This window comes from Oncorhynchus tshawytscha, linkage group LG26, assembly GCF_018296145.1.
Source record: "Oncorhynchus tshawytscha isolate Ot180627B linkage group LG26, Otsh_v2.0, whole genome shotgun sequence".
NCBI lineage: Eukaryota > Metazoa > Chordata > Actinopteri > Salmoniformes > Salmonidae > Oncorhynchus > Oncorhynchus tshawytscha.
Window position 1 is genome coordinate 20,218,581 of NC_056454.1, and position 23,088 is coordinate 20,241,668.

General features: G+C 45.5%; 1 protein-coding gene across 19 annotated transcripts in view; it reads left to right on the forward strand.

The window, feature by feature from the left end:
- The window catches only part of caska (calcium/calmodulin-dependent serine protein kinase a), a 217,202-nt gene that overhangs the window by 94,947 nt on the left and 99,167 nt on the right, over positions 1–23,088 (forward strand). For all 19 annotated transcript variants that reach the window (XM_042306876.1, XM_042306873.1, XM_042306879.1 and 16 more), the window contains exons 3-5: positions 10,762–10,867; positions 13,617–13,694; positions 14,496–14,568. In XM_042306876.1, the coding sequence (XP_042162810.1) occupies positions 10,762–10,867; positions 13,617–13,694; positions 14,496–14,568 (257 nt within the window). The remainder of the gene's footprint in view (positions 1–10,761; positions 10,868–13,616; positions 13,695–14,495; positions 14,569–23,088) is intronic.

The following is a 23,088-nucleotide window of genomic DNA, read 5'->3' on the forward strand; positions in this document are numbered from 1 at the left end:
TGACCTCTGTCATTGCCAACAAAGGGTATATAACAAAGTATTGAAATTAACTTTTGTTATTGACCAAATACTTATTTTCCACCATAATTTGCAAATACATTCATTAAAAAAAATCTGATTTTCTGGATTTGTTTTTCTCATTTTGTCTGTCATAGTTGAAGTGTACCTATGATGACAATTACAGGCCTCTTATCTTTTTAAGTGGGAGAACTTTCACAATTGGTGGCTGACTAAATACTTTTTTGCCCCACTGTATGTACAAAAAAAGTTCAGACCAGTGGGAAAAAAACCCACAACATCAGAATTGGTCAGCAGCTCATAAAACTGCAGCACCATTCATCCACTCTGAAAGAGAGAGAAATAGAGGTGTTCTATTTTTTTACTCCCTTCTCATGGTATCCAATTGTTAGTAGTTACTATCTTGTCTCATCGCAACAACTCCCATACGGGCTCGGGAGAGACGAAGGTCGAAATTCATACGTCCTCCAATACACAACCCAACCAAGCCGCACTGCTTCTTAAGACAGCGCGCATCCAACCCGACCAATGTGTCAGAGCAAACACTGTACACTACCGGCCAAACCCTCCCTAACCCAGACGACGCTAGGCCAATTGTGCGCCGCCCCACGGACCTCCTGGTTGCAGCCAGCTGCGACAGTGCCTGGGCGCAAACCCAGAGTCTCTGGTGGCACAGCTAGCACTGTGATGCAGTGCCCTAGACCACTGCGCCACCCGGGAGGTTCTATTTGTTTTTAAGAGGAGAAGATTGCAGGGTTCAATCTCAGTGAAGTCTGCCACTTTATTTTAGAGGACCACATATGGACTGTAGTTACTTCAACCACCTATTATGATATATCTTCCTTTTCTTGTCTCAGGCAAACGCACGCACGGAAGCACGCACGCACACACACACACACACACACACACACACACACACACACACACACTGAGCCAATTGAGGGTAAATTGGCAGCAGAGTATGTGCCTATTCTTTGCATAATTGCCTAACACACACATAGGTAACTGATGGCATCTCATCTGCAATGGAGACTCATACATCTACATTATATTACATTACCACTGTGCTCTGCCTTACCATTACCTCAACCACTGGCACGTTATACTTAGTGACCATTACAGCTCTAACGCCTACCTTCTATGAGAAGGAGAGAGAGAGACAGGCAGGCGGACCTGTAGAGTGAGAGATTAGGAAATGGATAAAGAGAGCGAGGGAGAAATAATGGTTTGAATTTGGAGGGCGAGAGGGAAAAGGAAACAAAGAGGGAGGTTCTGTGAGATCGGTCTTTCTGTGCTCTATGAAGGCTGTCTAATGAGACTGTTCTTTCCTGTCCGCTGAGCACATCCTCTGCTCTGTCATTAGGAACCTTCTTGAAAAATATAGACTTTTAATGCCTGATTCTGATCTCAAAGCACATTCCACATTCATGTAGGCTATCCTGGTACTAGCTGCTATGTTTTTACATTGCTGGAAATATATCATTTTTTGCTGAACAATGACAATGAGAAAAGTGAAACAAGGTTATTGATTTATATTGCTGGGCCCTCAAGTCCCTTCAGTATTGAATCAAGTTGATCAGAACTGCCATCTCTAAGTGTGTGTGGTCTGCGTGTGTCAGACTCAAGCGTTCATACGTCAATACTGACAACAGTAAAACAATTGCACTGTCCAATATCTCCGGAGAAAAACTGGGATGGTCCTCTTGTCTTTTGTCTGTTGTCTTGAGTGTCATACAGTTGTACAGTTTGTCACTCCACTCTCATGTTTCCACCTCCATTCTCATTTCTTCCTACTGGAGTGTATATGGACTAGCAGGAGATTTGACAGAGAGATATGTGTGCACGTGTGTGGCTCGGTATAGTCACAGATGGGTGTTGAATGGTAGATTTCACTAGAGTGAAGTATGATATGTCACTGTGTTGTTAGGTAGCTGATCCGGCCTGTTCCCCTGATGCAGGACACATCTGTGGTTTCTCCAGACAACACTGCTCCCCTCCGTGCTAGTCGGTTTGGCATAACAATTCCAATTATTATTACTAGTATTATTTATTATTTCTGTAGTAGTGTGTGTGAGTGTGTGTGTGCGTGCGTGCGTGCATGCTATGAAAACTCACTGTCAGGTTAAGTCCTTTTCTAAGTCTGCAAGAGTATTTGAGCTTAGCTTCTCTTCCTACCACACTCCACAGACAATCCCCTACAAACCCCTTCTGAACGAGGGATCATGTACCCCGCTCCACGGAGGAGAAATATATATTTTTCTACCAGAGCCAGGGATTTCTGTCATCCCTCCCTTCTCATAAAGCGAGTGATGGAAACAGAGTGATGGAAACGACCGAGAAGAACACAAATGAAACGTTTACTAGGCCTCCCATTCCTCTCCATCACCCTACCACCTGTTTGTATCCAATCACAAGCCTTGGCTGGAGCTCTGAGAAATCTATCGACCGTACACACACACACACACACACACACACACACACAACACACATACACACACACACAAACTCTAGATGGCAGTAACACTGTTTCCTTTGTTGATTTGTCTTTTATATTTCACATTTGTTGGGTGATAGAAAATAGAACAGTTACTCTTGAACAAGCAGCTTTAATACAGGAGAGTAGTCACACACACTGCTGCACAACAACTAGGGACGGGCCTGAAGGACCCAGAAATGGTGTGGGCCGGCGATCGATTGGCCAGCAGGGGTCACACACACTGCTGCACAACAACTAGGGACGGGCCTGAAGGACCCAGAAATGGCGTGGGCCGGCGATCGATTGGCCAGCAGGGGTCACACACACTGCTGCACAACAACTAGGGACGGGCCTGAAGGACCCAGAAATGGCGTGGGCCGGCGATCGATTGGCCAGCAGGGGTCACACACACACTGCTGCACAACAACTAGGGACGGGCCTGAAGGACCCAGAAATGGCGTGGGCCGGCGATCGATTGGCCAGCAGGGGTCACACACACACTGCTGCACAACAACTAGGGACGGGCCTGAAGGACCCAGAAATGGCGTGGGCCGGCGATCGATTGGCCAGCAGGGGTCACACACACACTGCTGCACAACAACTAGGGACGGGCCTGAAGGACCCAGAAATGGCGTGGGCCGGCGATCGATTGGCCAGCAGGGGTCACACACACACTGCTGCACAACAACTAGGGACGGGCCTGAAGGACCCAGAAATGGCGTGGGCCGGCGATCGATTGGCCAGCAGGGGTCACACACACACTGCTGCACAACAACTAGGGACGGGCCTGAAGGACCCAGAAATGGCGTGGGCCGGCGATCGATTGGCCAGCAGGGGTCACACACACACTAAAGCTTTCACACACACACATGCTTGCACATTCTCTCCATCTACAAACACACACTTGCTGAGGCCCCCTGTCCCAGTGGTGTGTGATGAATAGGTCAGACTGCAGAAGAGATAAGAGAGAAAAGCAGCCCTGAGAACCAGAGATTCATCACTTTCAGTCTCCCTACCTCCCCATCCCTCTCCCCATCCCTCCCTCCCCATCCCTCTCCCCATCCCTCCCACCATTCCTCCCTCCCTCTCACCATCCCTCCCTCCCTCTCACCATCCCTCCTCCTCCTCTCCAGGTGGTAGCTATAGTAATTGGGGCACCTGGCACCTAGAGCTCTACTACATGTACCAAGGCCTCTCTCTGCTGCCCCTTTGGAGCAGGTATTGACTACCAGCAGCAGAAACATCACACAGTGCACACACACACACACACACACACACACACACACACAGACAGACAGACAGACAGACAGACAGACAGACAGACAGACAGACAGACAGACAGACAGACAGACAGACAGACAGACAGACAGACAGACAGACAGACAGACAGACAGACAGACAGACAGACAGACAGACAGACAGACAGACAGACACACACACACACAGACACACAGACACACAGACACACAGACACACAGACACACAGACACAGACAGACAGATCAGGCCCTCCTCCAGAACAGGCTTTAACTCCCAGCTGGAGAAACTGGGACCTCTATTGAGATCTCTCTCTCCCCCTCCTCCCCTCCCCCCCTCCTAACTGCTTTATCTGTGGTGAGTCATTGAACATGGCACTGTTTGACATGCCCCCTGCAGTGTGCATGCGTGTCAAAGCCATATGGAGGTTTGTGCTTTCCTCCTATGGGTTTTGATCTGGCTTTGAAGAAAGTACATGGCCTTGTTGTGTGTGATCTATATCCATCTCCCTCCCTCCCTCTCTCCCTCCCAATTTTCATTCATTTAATCTCTTTCATTCAACCACACTTATGCAATCTCTCTCTCTCTCTCACGCTCCCTCCCTCCTCATTTATTGCCTCTATTCTGAGGTCAGCTGTAATACTGATGCAGTGATCTGAGAATCATTTCCATTCAGTCACTTCCAACCACACACACACACACACACACACACACACACACACACACACACACAGAGACCGAGGCCTGAGAGCTTCTACTGGGAGCTGAAACATTGTATCTTTTGGTATTTGTTTCATTAGTCCACGCATCATACTGTTTCTCTATTTTGTAGGTTCTATATCGGGAAATCTTGATTGCTGACATGCAAAACATTTTGCGACTGTATCAACAGTGGACTAGTGAAACAAATACCAAAGGATATTTTTTGAGCTGTATTTTCCTTTCAGCACTGTTGCGGTTTTGCTATTATCTTAATAATTATCTTAGGACAAACAATGAATTATCTTCGGACAAACACCCACTAGGCTAGCGCTAATAAGCGTTTTACTAAACCCACCAGGAGGCCTACAAGAGCCACGTGTCTCTCTGATTCTCACAGTGAAGCCATTTAGTGTTGTTATTCCAAGTTCTTTCTCTGATTATATAGCATGCTGTAATCATGAGTCCTGTTGCTATTAAATTCCCTTCTTGTCATTAGCCTACGTTTGCTAGTCAAGTGAAGTCATTTTCCTTCAGTTTGGGGATTTATTTTGAGTGCTTACTGTATGTTTGTTTTCGTTTGTGGCCGCTTCTCACGCCCACTGACATTTCCGTGTAGATGTGGGATTGCTCAAGAGGTGTGCACCCCTTTTTCCTGCCAGTTCTGCCATTTTGTTTATCTGTTAATTGAGATCACGGCTATTGAAGATGTGGACCGGTTTGATTTGAAGGCCTATGGATAATGTGATGTTATGGTGGTCTGTTATTAGATGTTTCTATAGCCTTTGTGTTGTGTAAATACATGTTTAACCAGTTTATGTGCAGTGTGCACCCCTACTCATTGTGGCTATGGTTTAGCCTAGAACATGGCCCAAGGTATTTCTACCTGGCTTTGCCAGAGTTCTGTAAGCTTGGAAGTGGAGCGTGTCCGCCTTCTCAGTACCTGTAGTCTTTTTACCTAAGTCCAGTTTTGGATTGTTTTGCTTTTGATTTCTGGGAAGAAATTCATTTTTGTTCATTGTTTTTTTTGGTAAGTCATTTTCGACTACTTGCCAACATGAACCTTTAGTGCCATTGCACTGACATAATTTATATGAACAAAATCACTATTTTATATACCTTATCCTTTACCTCCTGACTGCCCATAAAGGTGCTACACATATTTTTCCATTGTAATTTCAGAACATAATACAGTATATCTGCAGTAATAGTGGAAGGAAAGTGTTTCACGGTATTAATTACCTGCCAGTGTTGTGAATGGCTGTAATATTGGCTTATTTTCTTTCATTTGACCTTTTATTTATACAGGTTTTTTCTCATTGAGATAACATCTCTTTTCCAAGAGAGACCTGGTCCAATAGCAGCAGGGGGAACAACGTTTCAGACAAAACAACTTACATACACTAACACAACATTAAACAAAACTATAAACACACATACAGTACAACAGAAACATTTGTACATTAAAAACACAAACGTCTTGACTAAAAACAGCTGTCCTAAAAACAATTACACTCTTCTATGATGTATACATCGATCAAGTGTTTAAACTCCACCACCGAAACCAGATCATCGCATTTTAAAATGTTCAGGAGGGAATTCCAGGACCACGGTGCTAAGTAACTAAAACTATTTCTACCATGACCTGTTCAAATTTTTGGTACTGTTAGAAGCAAATCAGAATGGGACCATAATTGATATTTATTTACTAACCTGACTAAAACAGAGATAAACAGGCATTTTAGCCAATATGGCCTTATAAATCAGTGTATACCAGTGTCTAAGCCTACGCAAGGTCAATGACGACCAGCCAACAGCACTGTAGAGTTCACAATGATGTGTTAGACGTTTCTGATTTGTAATGATCCTGAGGGCTGCATGATATACTGAATCAAGTGCTCTCAGGGTAGTGGCTGAGGCCTGCATATATATAACATCACTAAAAACTAAAACCGACAGTAATGTACATCGTACCAGCTCCTTCCTGGCGTCAAAAGAAAAACAAGCCTTATGCCGGTAATAAAATCCTATTTTCAGCTTGAGCTTCCTTATCAAGTTCTCTACATGCAGTGAAGCTCAGCTTATCATCAACCCACACACCCAAATATTTGTACACTTTAACTTGCTCTATAGTATGTCCAGCCAATGTAGCAATGACATGATTTGTAACATGCCTGGCATTTGAAAATACCATGCATTTTGTTTTACCCGAATTTAGAATCAGCTTTAAATCATACAGATTCTGTTGTATGATGTTACATGCTCTTTGGGCATTTTCAAAAGCTAAAGATAAACTACTACCACTTGAATAAAGAACAGTATCATCTGCATAAAAAGGAACATCCACTGTTTCAATAAGATCCCCAATGTTGTTGATATACAAAATGAACAACAGTGGGCCCAAAATAGAACCTTGCAGAACACCTGAGCACACCTCTATGGACTCAGATTTACAACTATCCACCATTACACATTGTGTACGATTTGATAGGTACTTTATAAACCAATCTAGAGCATGACCAGTAATTCCACAACATTTTAATCTTTGCACTAACACAGCATGGTCCACGGTGTCAAAAGACTTCGACAAATCAAAAAAGACAGACAACACAATGCAACTTCTAAATCAAGAGCACAGTGGATGTCATTTAAAACCTTCAATGTTGCTGAAACAGTGCTGTGGTCAGACCTAAAACCTGATTGCATTCCATTTAAGAGGTTGTTTTCTTGGAGGTAGGCCTTCAGCTGCCTACTAACTAAGGACTCCAGTACCTTTGACAGTACAGACAATTTTGATATGGGACGAATAGTTGACAAGTAGTGAAGGATCTCCATTATTATTTCTCCAGTGTACGGAATGCCACCCACACTCTCCGATATCTCCTTTCACATTGCGTCCCTTTCTTTCTTTCTTTCTTTCCTTCTTTCTTTCTTTCCTTCTTTCTTTCTTTCTTTCTTTCTCCTGGAGCTCTGACATTGGCACTGCTGATGAATGTTAAATGTCCTCCGGCTGCATCAAAATGTATTGCAGGCTGTACTGTATGAATGAGAATTTGTGTGTAGCGGTATTTGTGTGTCTGCATAGTTTGGTTTTATGTGTGTGATAGTGCAGAGAAGGATATTAAAAGTGAATGCTGTTAAGAGTGAGGAGTAATGTGTTTTCCTGGAGTGTGTGCATAAAGCTGAAAAGTTAGGTACTCGTGTGTGTGTGTGTGTGTGTGTGTGTGTGTGTGTGTGTGTGTGTGTGTGTGTGTGTGTGTGTGTGCACAAGATTACATATGATATCTCACTCGTCTAGCTCCAATATTCCCTCCCAGAATAGCTGTTGCCTGGAGGTGGGTGGGTGTTAAGGTAAGTGCCTGCTGTAGGGGATGGGTGGATGAGGAGAGGAGCTGAGACGGGGCTCTTCAGTGCGACCATTTCCACCCGCATATGTGCCTAAATATTATGCTGTGCGACCTGTCATTTTTATTTAGGAGCACCAGAGTGAGTACCTAGAAACATTTTAAGGATTTTAGCTTTATTACCTCAAATATGTTTCATTGTGCTCCTAAATATCTTTGTGTTGCATCTACATTTTCCAATTTAGGCGCACACGTGCTCCTTGTAGAAAAAGGTTAGCGTGGAGCCCAGGGCGAGGCAAAAACAGGAGAGGGAAAGGGAGGAAAGAGGAGAGAGGAAAATAGATCAGAGCAACGCTGGTCCATTGTGTCTGTAGAACCAAGAAGTTCTACATTCTAACATTCCAGTGCTTGATGAAGATGGTGCTGTAGTCAAAACAACATGCAGCATGTTTGTGTTGATCTATTGGTTCTCTCACTCTGTAGTATACACTGAGTGTACAAAACATTACGGACACCTGCTCTTTCCGTGACATAGGCTGACCAGGGGAATCCAGGTGAAAGCTACAGTGTGATCCCTTACTGATGTCACTTGTTAAATCCACTTTAGTCAGTGTAGTTGAAGGGGAGGAGACAGGTTAAAGAAGGATTTTTAAGCATTGAGACAATTAAGATTTGGATTATGTATGCCATTCAGAGAGTGAATATAAGAGAAAATATTTAGGTGCCTTTGAACGGGGTATGGCACCCATTTGAGTGTCAAGAACTGCAACGCTGCTGGGTTTTTCACACTCAACAGTTTCCCATGTGTATCAAGAATGGTCGACCACCCAAAGGACAGCCAGACAACTTGACACAACTGTGGGAAGCATTGGAGTCAACATGGGCCAGCATCCCTGTGGAACACTTTAGACACCTTGTAGAGTCCATGCCCTGATGAATTGAGGCTGTTCTGAGGGCAAAAGGGGGGGGTGCAACTCAATATTAGGAAGGTGTCCTTAATATTTTGTACAATGTGTAATGCAGTACAGTGGGGACCAGTACTGAAAAAAGTATGAAAATGTATGCATTCACTACTGTAAGTCGCTCTGGATAAGAGAGTCTGCTAAATGACTCAAATGTAGATCTAAAAGGCTGGAGGTATTTCTGTTTGACAACCGGGTCACACATATAAACACATGATGGGAGGGAGGGAGGGAGGGAGGGGGGGAGGGAGGGAGGGAGGGAGGGAGGGAGGGAGGGAGGGAGGGAGGGAGGGAGGGGAGGAGGGTAGGAAGATGGCACGGTAGGGCATTGGACAGAGGGAAGGAGGGAGGGAGGGAGAGAGGGAGGGAGGGAGGAAGGGAGGGGGGGAGGGGAGGAGGAGGTAGGAAGATGGCACGGTAGGACCTCACATTGGACAGAGGGAAGGAGGGAGAGAGTAACAGATGATGGGAGGGAGAAAGAGAGGGAGGGAGGGAGGAAGAGAGAGAGGGAGGGAGGGAGGAAGAGAGGGAGGGAGGGAGGGAGGGAAGGGAGGGAGGGAGGTACGGTAGGACCTCACATTGGGGAGGGAGGGAGGGAGGGAGGGAGGGAGGGAGGGAGGGAGGGAGGGAGGGAGGGAGGGAGGGAGGGAGGGAGGGAGGGAGGGAGGGAGGGGGGAGGGGAGGAGGTAGGAAGATGGCACGGTAGGACCTCGCATTGGACAGAGGGAAGGAGGGAGGGAGAAAGAGAGGGAGGGAGGAAGGAAGGGAGGGAGGGGAGGAGGTAGGAAGATGGCACGGTAGGACCTCACATTGGACAGAGGGAAGGAGTGGCGAGAGTAACAGATGATGGGAGGGAGAAAGAGAGGGAGGGAGGGAGGAAGAGGGAGGGAGGGGGGAGGGAGGAAGAGAGGGAGGGAGGGAGGGAGGAAGAGAGGGAGGGAGGGAGGGAGGGAGGTGGCACGGTAGGACCTCACATTGGACGGAGGGAGGGAGGGAGGGAGGGAGGGAGGGAGGGAGGGAGGGGAGGAGGGAGGGAGGGAGGGAGGGAGGGAGGGAGGGGGGGAGGAGGTAGAAAGATGGCACGGTAGGACCTCACATTGGACAGAGGGAAGGAGTGGCGAGAGTAACAGTAACACACATTGCCTGTTTGGATGAAGCTTCATGTAAGCTCCTGATAGCTCCCCTAGTGTTGGCTAGTCTTAACAGCAGGCACACACACTCACTCACTCAGGCTTATTTCAGCAAGGCACAAGAGGGTGTGAAATATGGCCAATATACCACAGCTAAGGGCTGTTCTTATTATGCACGACACAACGATGGGTGCCTGGATACAACCTTTAGCTGTGGAATATCGGCCATATACCACAACCTCCCGAGGTGCCTTATTGCTATTATAAACAGGTTACCAGTGTAATATATAAATATTTTTCATACCCGTGGTATTCTGTCTGACATGCCACGGCTTTCAGCCAATCAGCATTCAGGGCTCGAACCACCAGGTTTATAATACCTGTTTGAGTTTATACCTTCAATTCATCTTAGGATGACAGTGCAATACCCCATTTGCATCCCTGTTGAAGACTCAGAATATTGATTTGTTCAAGCAATCACATTTTCTCCCCAAAATATTAAGGACACCTTCCTAATATTGAGTTGCACACCACTCCCCCGTTTGCCCTCAGAACAGCCTCAATTCATCAGGGCCTGGACTCTACAAGGTGTCTAATGCGTTCCACAGGGATGCTGGCCCATGTTGACTCCAATGCTTCCCACAGTTGTGTCAAAACTCAAGCTCTCACATGATCTTCACCACATTTATTTTTCAGATTGAATGGTTCTAGCGATGAGAAGGCGTGTCTACTGATCTAGCCTAACGTAGAGCATCGTTTTTTCCTCTCATTTACCGTACATGAGTTCTTCTGATGCTTTTCTCTCGAAAGCCAGAGACCGTGAATTCTAACCCCTGACCTCTCTCCTTTCCCTCTCTCCTTCACTTACCTCCGCAGATCTGAAGAGAGAGGCCAGTATCTGCCACATGCTGAAGCACCCTCACATCGTAGAGCTGGTGGAGACATACAGCTCAGATGGCATGCTCTACATGGTCTTCGAGTTGTAAGTCTGTCACACACTCTGTAACTTATCTATTACACATGATCACACACACACACACACACACACACACACACACACACACACACACACAGGGTAAAGGGGTGTGTGTATCAGTGTAGGAAGTTGTTCTAGAATGTGTTGGAAGTGAGAGGTTTTGTGATAATAGGAGTAGAGAAAGCAGAGAGAAGGACGGAGTAAGAAGAGGGAGAAAGAGATGGTAGAGGGCTGGAAGGATGACGGAGCCCGAGCGGACAGGTGGTAGAGGAAGTGATAGAGAAAGTAAGAGAGGGAGAGATGGAGAGAAAGGGAGTGAGTGTTAATGCCATATTACTGGGTTATTTCATAATACAGACAGTATGATTTTCAATACCGGTTAAAAAAGATATATATTGTGGGTTGGGGGGGTTATACCATTTCTTAGAAGTTAAGTAGAACTATAAGAAATCTAAGATGTGTCAAATAAATGACATCCAGCTTAGGGCTCCAGCTTTGCATTTGGTTTGCTAACTTGCTAGCTAAGCGGCTAGATGTCAAGATTAAGCTTCTTGGTTACAGCAGAGACATTCAATCCCCTCCTGGATCAAGATCCCTGTTGCCTAAATTGTCTTGTACTGTTTGTTTTAAATAGAACCCCTTGTGGGCACTTCCGCTAATACCGTATACCCTGGTATGGTACAGAAACAGTATGACTGCATGAACATCTGGATACCACCCAGCCCTAGTGAGAGAGGCCGGGCTGTAGAAGAGATAGTGTTTGCTGAAAAATAAGAAAGAGAGAGAACGAGAGAACGAAGAAAAAAAAAGCACAACCAATGTGGAATATGAAGAAGCAGAGATAAGACAAAGATTCCACACCAGAGGAGCCTCCCCTTAGGTCCCTGAAGACTCCACAGACACACACACACACGCGTGCACGAACACACACCATGGCAAATTCCTTTACGTGAAATATGAAATATGAAATGTCCTGTTTCACATCTCTCTCATGTGCGTCAAAGGATTCGATTAAAAATGAACAAGTTTCATTTTGGGTAACTTCCATAGCTTTATCACACACAAATATGCAGACCGACAAACACATGCGACAGACACACAGCTTTCAAACCGGCCCATAGCAGTGGTGTCTATTGAATATTGGATAGGTAAAGTAAAGACAGTAACACACACATCAAACTGTAATAAGCCTTTTCACCTCCTGAAGCCTGGACATTTACATTGACCTTTATGCTAAACTGACCTCTCTTCTTCCCCTCTCTCACTCCCCCTCCCTCTCCTTCCTCCTGTATCTCCCTCTCCCTCGGCCTCTCTCACTCCCCCTCCCTCTCCTTCCCCCTGTATCTCCATCTCCCTCGGCCTCTCTCACTCCCCCTCCCTCTCCTTCCCCCTGTATCTCCCTCTCCCTCGGCCTCTCTCGCTCTCCCTCCCCCTCCTTCCTCCTGTATCTCCATCTCCCTCGGCCTCTCTCACTCCCCCTCCCTCTCCTTCCCCCTGTATCTCCCTCTCCCTCGGCCTCTCTCTCCCCCTCCCTCTCCTTCCCCCTGTATCTCCCTCTCCCTCGGCCTCTCTCACTCTCCCTCCCCCCCTCCTTCCTCCTGTATCTCCCTCTCCCTCGGCCTCTCTCGCTCCCTCCCTCCCTCTCCTTCCTCCTGTATCTCCCTCTCCCTCGGCCTCTCTCGCTCCCCCCTCCTTCCTCCTGTATCTCCCTCTCCCTCGGCCTCTCTCGCTCTCCCTCCCTCTCCTTCCCCTGTATCTCCATCTCCCTCGGCCTCTCTCACTCCCCCTCCCTCTCCTTCCCCCTGTATCTCCCTCTCCCTCGGCCTCTCTCACTCCCCCTCCCTCTCCTTCCCCCTGTATCTCCCTCTCCCTCGGCCTCTCTCACTCTCCCTCCCTCTCCTTCCTCCTGTATCTCCCTCTCCCTCGGCCTCTCTCACTCTCCCTCCCTCTCCTTCCTCCTGTATCTCCCTCTCCCTCGGCCTCTCTCGCCCCCCTCCTTCCTCCTGTATCTCCCTCTCCCTCGGCCTCTCTCGCTCTCCCTCCCTCTCCTTCCCCCTGTATCTCCATCTCCCTCGGCCTCTCTCACTCCCCCTCCCTCTCCTTCCCCCTGTATCTCCCTCTCACTCGGCCTCTCTCACTCCCCCTCCCTCTCCTTCCCCCTGTATCTCCCTCTCCCTCGGCCTCTCTCACTCTCCCTCCCTCTCCTTCCTCCTGTATCTCCCTCTCCCTCGGCCTCTCTCGCTCTCCCTCCCTCTCCTTCCTCCTGTATCTCCCTCTCCCTCTGCATCTCTCGCTCTCCCTCCCTCTCCTTCCTCCTGTATCTCCCTCTCCCTCTGCCTCTCTCGCTCTCCCTCCCTCTCCTTCCTCCTGTATCTCCCTCTCCCTCTGCCTCTCTCGCTCTCCCTCCCTCTCCTTCCTCCTGTATCTCCCTCTCCCTCTGCCTCTCTCGCTCTCCCTCCCTCTCCTTCCTCCTGTATCTCCCTCTCCCTCTGCCTCTCTCGCTCTCCCTCCCTCTCCTTCCTCCTGTATCTCCCTCTCCCTCTGCCTCTCTCGCTCCCCCCTCCTTCCTCCTGTATCTCCCTCTCCCTCGGCCTCTCTCGCTCCCCCTCCCCCTCCTTCCTCCTGTATCTCCCTCGGCCTCTCTCGCTCTCCCTCCCTCTCCTTCCTCCTGTATCTCCCTCTGCCTCTCTCGCTCTCCCTCCCTCTCCTTCCTCCTGTATCTTCCTCTCCCTCGGCCTCTCTCGCTCTCCTACAGTATGGATGGAGCAGACCTGTGTTTTGAGATCGTGAAGAGGGCAGATGCTGGCTTTGTGTACAGTGAAGCAGTGGCCAGGTAAGACCACTTCCCATGATTCTCTGCCTGAAGAGTTCCGCCTCTCAAGGCCATACTTCGATGTGGCATTCAGCATTTCAAAACACAACACTAGTGAAAAAGAAATTCAGAGAAGAAAAGAAAAACACACGATACTAAAAACAACAGTATCCACTTGTTGCTGTTACAGTGTTGACATTATAACCAGTGGTGGAAAAAGTACCCCATTTTCATACTTGATTAAAAGTAAAGATAAATTCATAGAAAATGACGAAAGTGAAAGTCACCCAGTAAAATTATACTTGAGTAAAAGTAAAAAAAATGTTTTTAAATATACTTAAGTATCAAAAGTATAAATAATTTAATATTCCTTATATTAACGGCACAATTGTATAGTTTTAAATTTTTTTTACAGATAGCCAGGGGCACTCTCCAACACTCAAACATAATTTACAAACGAAGCATTTATGTTTAGTGAGTCCGCCAGATCAGAGGCAGTAGGGACGACCAGGGATGTTCTCTTGATAAGTGTGTGAATTGGACCAGTTTCCTGTCCTGCTAAGCATTCAAAATGTAATGAGTACTTTTGGGTGTCAGGGAAAATGTAAGGAGTAGAAAGTACATTATTTTCTTTCGGAAGGTAGTGGAGTAAAAGTAAAACATGTCCAAAATATGAATAGTAAATTACAGATACCCCAAAAAACAACTTAAGTAGTACTTTGAAGTATTTTTACTTACTTTAAGTACTATACACCACTGATTACAACAATGTTGTATCGAATCAACAGTCATGGTGTTTTATTGCTCTCTATCCCTCTCCAGTCACTACATGAGACAGATCCTAGAGGCACTACGGTATTGCCATGACAACAACGTCATCCATCGAGACGTGAAGGTAAGCCGGAGTGTCTCTTTGATAGTGTGTGTGTGTTTACTCTGAGTTGGGAACTTGCTCTGATTTTACCGACAGTGCTAAGCTCACCCCAGTCCTCTCCTCAGCCATCATGGCCCAGGCTACAACAGCTAAGGAGGGAATTCTCTCTGTTTTCCCGTCTTGGCCCAGACTTTTGAGTCTCTGTCTGAACAATGAATAAGTGATAAGTTGTGCTTCTTGTCTTCTCAATATTTTGTCTTCTGTCTGTCTGACGGCCTTGTTCTGGGTCTGTGATGTGCCGGGCAGATAATTTTATTTTTCAGGGATTTTCAACTCCACTCCTGGAGACCTAAAACAAATATACCTAAGCCAAAAACACCAGTGCAGTTCCTACCCTCACAGCATGCTATTGCCAGTATCACTACTGTTTCACACACTTAGTTGTTTTTGTATTTCATAAAAAACCTTCTGTGACAATATTCCTGTTATTACAGAAATAAATATAAGTGTTAGTTTGATCAGGCTCGTTAATGGTGAACCACACAGCTGGTGTTATCTGGTCAGGATGGAAGCTGTGAGATACCAGGCAGCTAGCTGGCACCCTGGGTGAGAACGTGAAGGTGCATCCTTTACGTCTCATGTGGGCTGATGATATGGTGGCGGTTTTGTTGTTATTGTTGTCCTGGCAGTGGTTAGATGATCAACTTTTCAACCTTGACTATATTGTTCCATAACCATGAGTCAACGTCAGACATTTTATCTTTGGAGATAAATTGCAATAACTATGAGTAGTGTGTAGTCGTTGTACGAGCTTCCTGAGTTGAAGCTGGTGTAGTTATGTTTGAAACCCCAAACAGTCTTATCATATACACTGAGTATACAAAACATTAGGAACACCTTCCTAATATTGCGTTCCACCCACCTCTACAAGGTGTATAAAGTGTTCCACAGGGATGCTGGCCCATGTTGACTCCAATGCTTCCCACAGTTGTCATGTTGGCTGGATGTCCTTTGGGTGGTGGAACGTTCTTGATACACGGGAAACTGTTGTGCGTGAAAAACCTAGCAGCGTTGCAGTTCTTGACACAAACCAGTGCGCCTGGCACCTACCATACCCCATTCAAAGGCACTTAGATATTTTGTCTTGCCCATTCACCTTCTGAATGGTGCACATACACAATCCATGTCTCAAGGCTTTAATTCCTTCTTTAACCAGTCTCCTCCCCTTCATCTACACTGATTTGAAGTGGATTTAACAAGTAACATTGATAACGGATCATAGATTTCACCTGGATTCACCTGGTCAGTCTAATTCATGTAATAGAAAGTGTTATTAATGTTTTGTATACTCGGTGTATATCCCTTTCAGAGAAAGAAGTAGTTTTCTCAGCAGGCACAGACAGAGTGAGACGGAAATAGCCTAAAGCACAGGCTGTTAAAACACTGCTGACAGTTTCCACACCAGACACTGCTGGGTACAGATATAGATCCCCCCCTTCTATCTCTCTCTCTCCCCTTCCTCCTCCTCTCTCTCTCTCTCTCTCTCTCTCTCTCTCTCTCTCTCAATCTCTGTTAAAAAGCTTGACAAACACTGTTCGCTATCACACATTGGCCATTATATATCAGCACTGATAAAACGTTGGGGTTTACAAGATCACAGCATAGTTTTAGTCAGCTACGTCTATACCCACTCTGCATGAAGATGCTCAGATATGTTATATACATACATTTCTTGGTTTGTAACTATGTTTTGAGGGTGACCCAGCTTTTGGCTCAATGGCTATGGGTTGTGATTAATGCCGGAAGAGCACAGATCAGAGACCTAGACCTATCTCTGGTTTCTCATTGGTGGAGATTGGTATCGAGTAGCTCTTACTTTATCATATGTAGCTTACTCTCTGATTAAGGGTTCAGGGGTCACACACGCGGGTTGTATGGCAACGCTGTCCTTGTTGAATAGGGAGCAGCCTGTGCGCCTCAGTGTATCGTGTGTGTCCCCCATGTGTGAAAGTCAAAAGTCATTGAATTCATTTCAATCCCAAGAAGCATAAATCACAGAGCCTCTCTTTTTATCTCCAATTATTCACAATAACCCCTTCTACTCACCACGCTGCGTGTGTGTGCGAGTGAGAGATTGGAACCACAGACGAGCAGTCACATGCCTGATTACAAAGAATAAGGCATTCTGAAAAGGAATGTTGACAAAATGATGGGAATGTGAATTTTGTGGAGAGAATCCGGAATCTTGGATGTTTACATTCTAGTTCCGGAATGTTGATGTTTTCATTCTAGTTCTCGAAGCAGAGATAATAAGGCAGTTTGGAATGTCAGATTGATAACCTTGTGATAATGGACTAGACTACAGGCTATTAACACTTGTGAACCTACTCAGATAAATGTCTACCTGTTTCAGGTAGGTGCAGTTGATGGAGGGATGCCTTACTGTATATTTACTGTGGAAGGGTCCAGAAACATTATCAGACACAGTGTCTTCAGAAAGTATCCACACCCCTTGACTGATTATACATTTTGTTGTGTTGCAGCCTAAATTTAAAAAGGATTTACATTTAAGATTTTGTGTCACTGGCCTACACATAATACCCCATAATCTCACAGTGGAATTGTGTATTTCGACATTTTTACAAATTAATAAAACATGAAAAGCTGAAATGTCTTGCGTCAATAAGTATTCAACCTCTTTGTTACGGTCAAGCAATGAATTTGAAACACTGATTCAACCACAGAGACCGGGGAGGTTTTCCAATGCCTCGCAAAGAAGGTCAACTATCTGTAGATAACACTTCTTTTTTTATAAAGCAGACATTGAATATCCCTTTGCGCATAGTGAAGTTATGAATTACATTTTGGATGGTGTATCAATACACCCAGTCACTACAAAGATACAGGCATCCTTCCTAACTTAGTTGCAGGAGATTAAGGAAACGGCTCAGGGATTTCACAATGGTGACTTTTAAACAGTTACGGATTTTAATGGCTTTGATAAGAGAAAACTGATTATGGATCAACAACATTGTAGTTACTCCACGATACCTAAATGACAGAAGGAAGGAAGGAAGCCTGTACAGAATTAAAAAGAAAGATGCATCCTTTTTGCAAAAGGCACTAAATTAAAACTGCAAAAAAATTATGCTAAGAAATTATCTGTCCTGAATACAAAGCATTAAGTTTGGGGCAAATCCAACACATCACTGAGTACCACTCTTCATATGTTCAAGCATGGTGGGGCTGCATCATGTTATGGGTATGCTTGTCATAGTGTTAAGCACAGGCAAAATCCTAGAGGATTTTGCCTGCAGACACTGGGAGATAAATTCCCCTTTCAGCAGGGCAATAACCTAAAACATGAAATTTTGCAGGAAATGCTTACCAACACGGCATTGAATGTTCCTGAGTGGTATAATAACTGTTTTGACTTAAATCGTTTTGAAAATCTATGGCAAGACTTGAAAATGGCTGTCTAGCAATGATCAACAAACAACTTGACAGAGCTTGAAAAAAATGTCAAATTCAATCCAGGTCTGAAAAGCTCTTAGAGATTTACCCAGAAAGACTCACAGCTGTAATTGATCAATGCCAAAGGAGATTCTAATATGTATTGACTCGGGTGTGAATATTTAAGTACATTTTGTTTTCACTTTGTCATTATGGGTTTTGAATTCAGGTTGTAACAAAATGTGGAATAAGTTAAGGGGTATGAATACTTTCTGAAAGCATTGTATCTCTTGCAATCAAACAGTAGCTACGTCTGTGTTCCGTGTGCACTCTAGGCTATAGAGAGAAATAGTAACGGCGTCTTTTTTGTAGGCACAAACTCCGCCATGGAGGTCTATGGTAAACACAGGCTTAGGAGATCTTATATGTTTTGTTCTACGAGATAATCTTCATCAGCTAATGTATTTTCTTTGTGCATTTTGAAGCATTTATGTAATTAAAAAAAGCACAAAAAGGCTCATGTTAATTAACTGATATTATCTCATAGAACAAAACGTATTAGATCTCCTTGTCACGCCCTGGCCATAGAGAGGCTTTTTATTCTCTATTTTGGTTAGGCCAGGGTGTGACTAGGGAGGGCGTTCTATGTTCTTTTTTCTATGTTTTTGTATATCTTTGTTTTTGGCCGGGTATGGGTCTCAATCAGGGACAGCTGTCAGTTGTTGTCTCTGGTTGAGAACCATACTTAGGTAGCTCTTGCCTACATGGGTTTTGTGGGTAGGTATTTTCTGTTTCATATCTGTACCAGACAGAACTGTTTCGGTTTCATTTTGTTCTCTTGTTATTTTTGTTTTAGTGTTCTGTGTTTAATAAATTCATCATGAACACGTACCACGCTGCGCATTGGTCCTCCGATCCTTCCTACTACTACTGCTCCTCAGAAGAGGAGGAAGACGAGTGTTACAAAATCACCCACCACCAAAGGACCAAGCAGCGTGGTGAGGAGCAGCAGAGCTACCTGGAGAAATGGACATTGAAGGAGATACTGGAAGGCAAGGGACCCTGGGCACAGGCTGGGGAGTATCGTCGTCCACAGGAGGAACTGGAGGCAGCTTAAGGCTGAGAGTTGGCACGGCTGGCAAGGAAGCCCGAGAGGCAGCCCCAAAAATGTATTGATGGGGAGGCACACGAGGAGTGTGGCAGAGTCAGGAGTCAGACCTGAGCCAACTCCCCGTGCTTATCGTAAAGAGCCAAGGATGGAACCAGAGCCGGTCAGGGCGAAATTGGAGGTGAGCGACGGAAGCGAAGCAGAGACAGTGAAGGAGTTAATGGGGAGATTGGAGGAGAGAGTAATGAGGGAGTTGCTGCATGTTGGTGCATGAGGCACGACATCCGCCCGATGGAGCGTGTCTGGTATTTGATGTCACCTGAGTCAGCTCTCCATACTCGTTCTGAGGTAAGTGCTAGCCGTCTGGTGACGACTGTGCCAGCCCCATGCACCAGGCCTCCTGTGCGCCTCCCTAGCCCTGCACGTCCTGTGCCAGTTCGGCGCTACAGCTCTCCAAGACGTGCTTACCATGGCGGGCATCGTACTGGTCAAGCACCGTGTTATGCGGTGGAGCGCACGGTGTCTCCAGTTTGTGTTCTTAGCCCAGTGCGCTACATCCCAGCTCCCCACATCTGCCGGGCTAGAGTGAGCATCCAGCCAGGACGGATGGTGCCAGCCCTGCTCTCCAGACCTCCAGTACGTCTCCTCTCCATGAACACGTACTTCGCTGCGCATTGGTCCTCCGATCCTTCATACTACTCCTCCTCAGAAGAGGAGGAAGACGAGTGTTACACTCCTAAGCCTGTGTTAACCTCAGACCTGATTTTCAGCGTTTATCCCAAAACTTTCCACAATCATTTTCCCCATTGGGATGGCTGAACAAACCAGAGGTAACTCCGGGTTTTAGGGCTACAAGCTCTATTTGTTGTAGAGTAATGCAGAAACAAGCCATATGCATTGTTCCATGGCAAGCACTGTATCTTTCCCTTCAAATACTGCATACTCGCTATGTCCACTGAACTGAATAGTTTATTGTCGAAGCTGTAACTGTATGTTGTCTCTGGTTTGTGTTCTTTGTGTGTGTGGTGTTATCTCTTAACAAAGACCAAACACACGCACGCACACACATAACAAAGCCTTCACCTCGCTATGTGTGGTGTCAGCACTGTGGGCAGTGAGCCACTGAGACATAGACCATACACGTAATTACTGGATCAGCAATACAGTGGTAGGCAAACAAGCTCTGTTGATATACATAACAAAACTGAACTCTACTCTTCAAACTGTAGCAACAGAGAGAAGTGAATGTTTGCTGCTTCCGAAAGTTATGTTATTTCTATTCACTAGGCTGTAAGAGGGGCCAGTGGGACTAATCTACACTCTGATAAACAACCAGACAGTGAATTGAAGAGAGATGGGTCTTATCTGTAACGGCTGATAGCTCAATATGGAGGAAATGTCACATTCTCCATATGAATGGAGAGAAGAAGGAGACCGTGAGAGGGATGGAGGGACGAAAGAGAACGAGGGAGGGGCGAAAGAGAACGAGGGAGGGACGAAAGAGAACGAGGGAGGGACGAAAGAGAACGAGGGAGGGACGAAAGAGAACGAGGGAGGGACGAAAGAGAACGAGGGAGGGACGAAAGAGAACGAGGGAGGGACGAAAGAGAACGAGGGAGGGACGAAAGAGAACGAGGGAGGGATGAAAGCGGCAGCACCTAGCAGAGCGATCTTAATAGGCTTTTCCTTTTCCTACTGTATACATTAGCTGGTAGAGTGACATTGACCCTCTCAGGTCTATGTGTTTTAGTGGCCACAGAAGCTTCTTAAAAGTATGATTAATGTTGTTTATGACTGAGTGGAATGGGGTGTGTCTACTGATAACTATCATGTAATGGGAACCAAGGGTTCCTGGCATTTGGATATAGACAATCCAGCTCTGAAAATGTGCAACAGCCACTGGAGTGGCGCACCATAGGGCTGGGCAATATGGCCAAAATATCATATCATATGTTCATTTCTGACCGTATTTGGCGGTATTTTATGTTTTGGATTAATTCAAGTTCTACATTTGCTTTATGAGTAGTGTGTGACTCTAGGGTGGTATCACATACAGTGCCTTGCGAAAGTATTCGGCCCCCTTGAACTTTGCGACCTTTTGCCACATTTCAGGCTTCAAACATAAAGATATAAAACTGTATTTTTTTGTGAAGAATCAACAACAAGTGGGACACAATCATGAAGTGGAACGACATTTATTGGATATTTCAAACTTTTTTAACAAATCAAAAACGGAAAAATTGGGTGTGCAAAATTATTCAGCCCCCTTAAGTTAATACTTTGTAGCGCCACCTTTTGCTGTGATTACAGCTGTAAGTCGCTTGGGGTATGTCTCTATCGGTTTTGCACATCGAGAGACTGACATTTTTTCCCATTCCTTCTTGCAAAACAGCTCGAGCTCAGTGAGGTTGGATGGAGAGCATTTGTGAACAGCAGTTTTCAGTTCTTTCCACAGATTCTCGATTGGATTCAGGTCTGGACTTTGACTTGGCCATTCTAACACCTGGATATGTTTATTTTTGAACCATTCCATTGTAGATTTTGCTTTATGTTTTGGATCATTGTCTTGTTGGAAGACAAATCTCCGTCCCAGTCTCAGGTCTTTTGTAGACTCCATCAGATTTTCTTCCAGAATGGTCCTGTATTTGGCTCCATCCATCTTCCCATCAATTTTAACCATCTTCCCTGTCCCTGCTGAAGAAAAGCAGGCCCAAACCATGATGCTGCCACCACCGTGTTTGACAGTTGGGATGGTGTGTTCAGGGTGTTGCTTTTACGCCAAACATAACGTTTTGCATTGTTGCCAAAAAGTTCAATTTTGGTTTCATCTGACCAGAGCACCTTCTTCCACATGTTTGGTGTGTCTCCCAGGTGGCTTGTGGCAAACTTTAAACAACACTTTTTATGGATATCTTTAAGAAATGGCTTTCTTCTTGCCACTCTTCCATAGAGGCCAGATTTGTGCAATATATGACTGATTGTTGTCCTATGGACAGAGTCTCCCACCTCAGCTGTAGATCTCTGCAGTTCATCCAGAGTGATCCAGGGCCTCTTGGCTGCATCTCTGATCAGTCTTCTCCTTGTATGAGCTGAAAGTTTAGAGGGACGGCCAGGTCTTGGTAGATTTGCAGTGGTCTGATACTCCTTCCATTTCAATATCATCGCTTGCACAGTGCTTCTCGGGATGTTTCAAGCTTGGGAAATCTTTTTGTATCCAAATCCGGCTTTAAACTTCTTCACAACAGTATCTCGGACCTGCCTGGTGTGTTCCTTGTTCTTCATGATGCTCTCTGCGCTTTTAACGGACCTCTGAGACTATCACAGTGCAGGTGCATTTATACGGAGACTTGATTACACACAGGTGGATTGTATTTATCATCATTAGTCATTTAGGTCAACATTGGATCATTCAGAGATCCTCACTGAACTTCTGGGGAGAGTTTGCTGCACTGAAAGTAAAGGGGCTGAATAATTTTGCACGCTCAATTTTTCAGTTTTTGATTTGTTAAAAAAGTTTGAAATATCCAATAAATGTCGTTCCACTTCATGATTGTGTCCCACTTGTTGTTGATTCTTCACAAAAAAAATACAGTTTTATATCTTTATGTTTGAAGCCTGAAATGTGGCAAAAGGTCGCAAAGTTCAAGGGGGCCGAATACTTTCGCAAGGCACTGTATATTCAAAATGATTTCAATGGGTCTTTCTCCATTCTGATTGTTTTATACTGTTCAATTCAACTTCAACATAAAATCATTTCCTGCATTTCCATCAGTGTCACGGCTCTCGTCGTAACGAGGAAAGGACCAAAGCGCAGCGTGGTAAGTGTTCATGATTTTATTTGATCACAAAACACTCAAACAAAATAAACAAGAGGGAAAACCGAAACAGTTCTGTAAGGAGCTTAAACTCTACAGAAAACAACTACCCACAAAACACAGGTGGGAAAAAGGCTGCATAAGTATGATTCCCAATCAGAGACA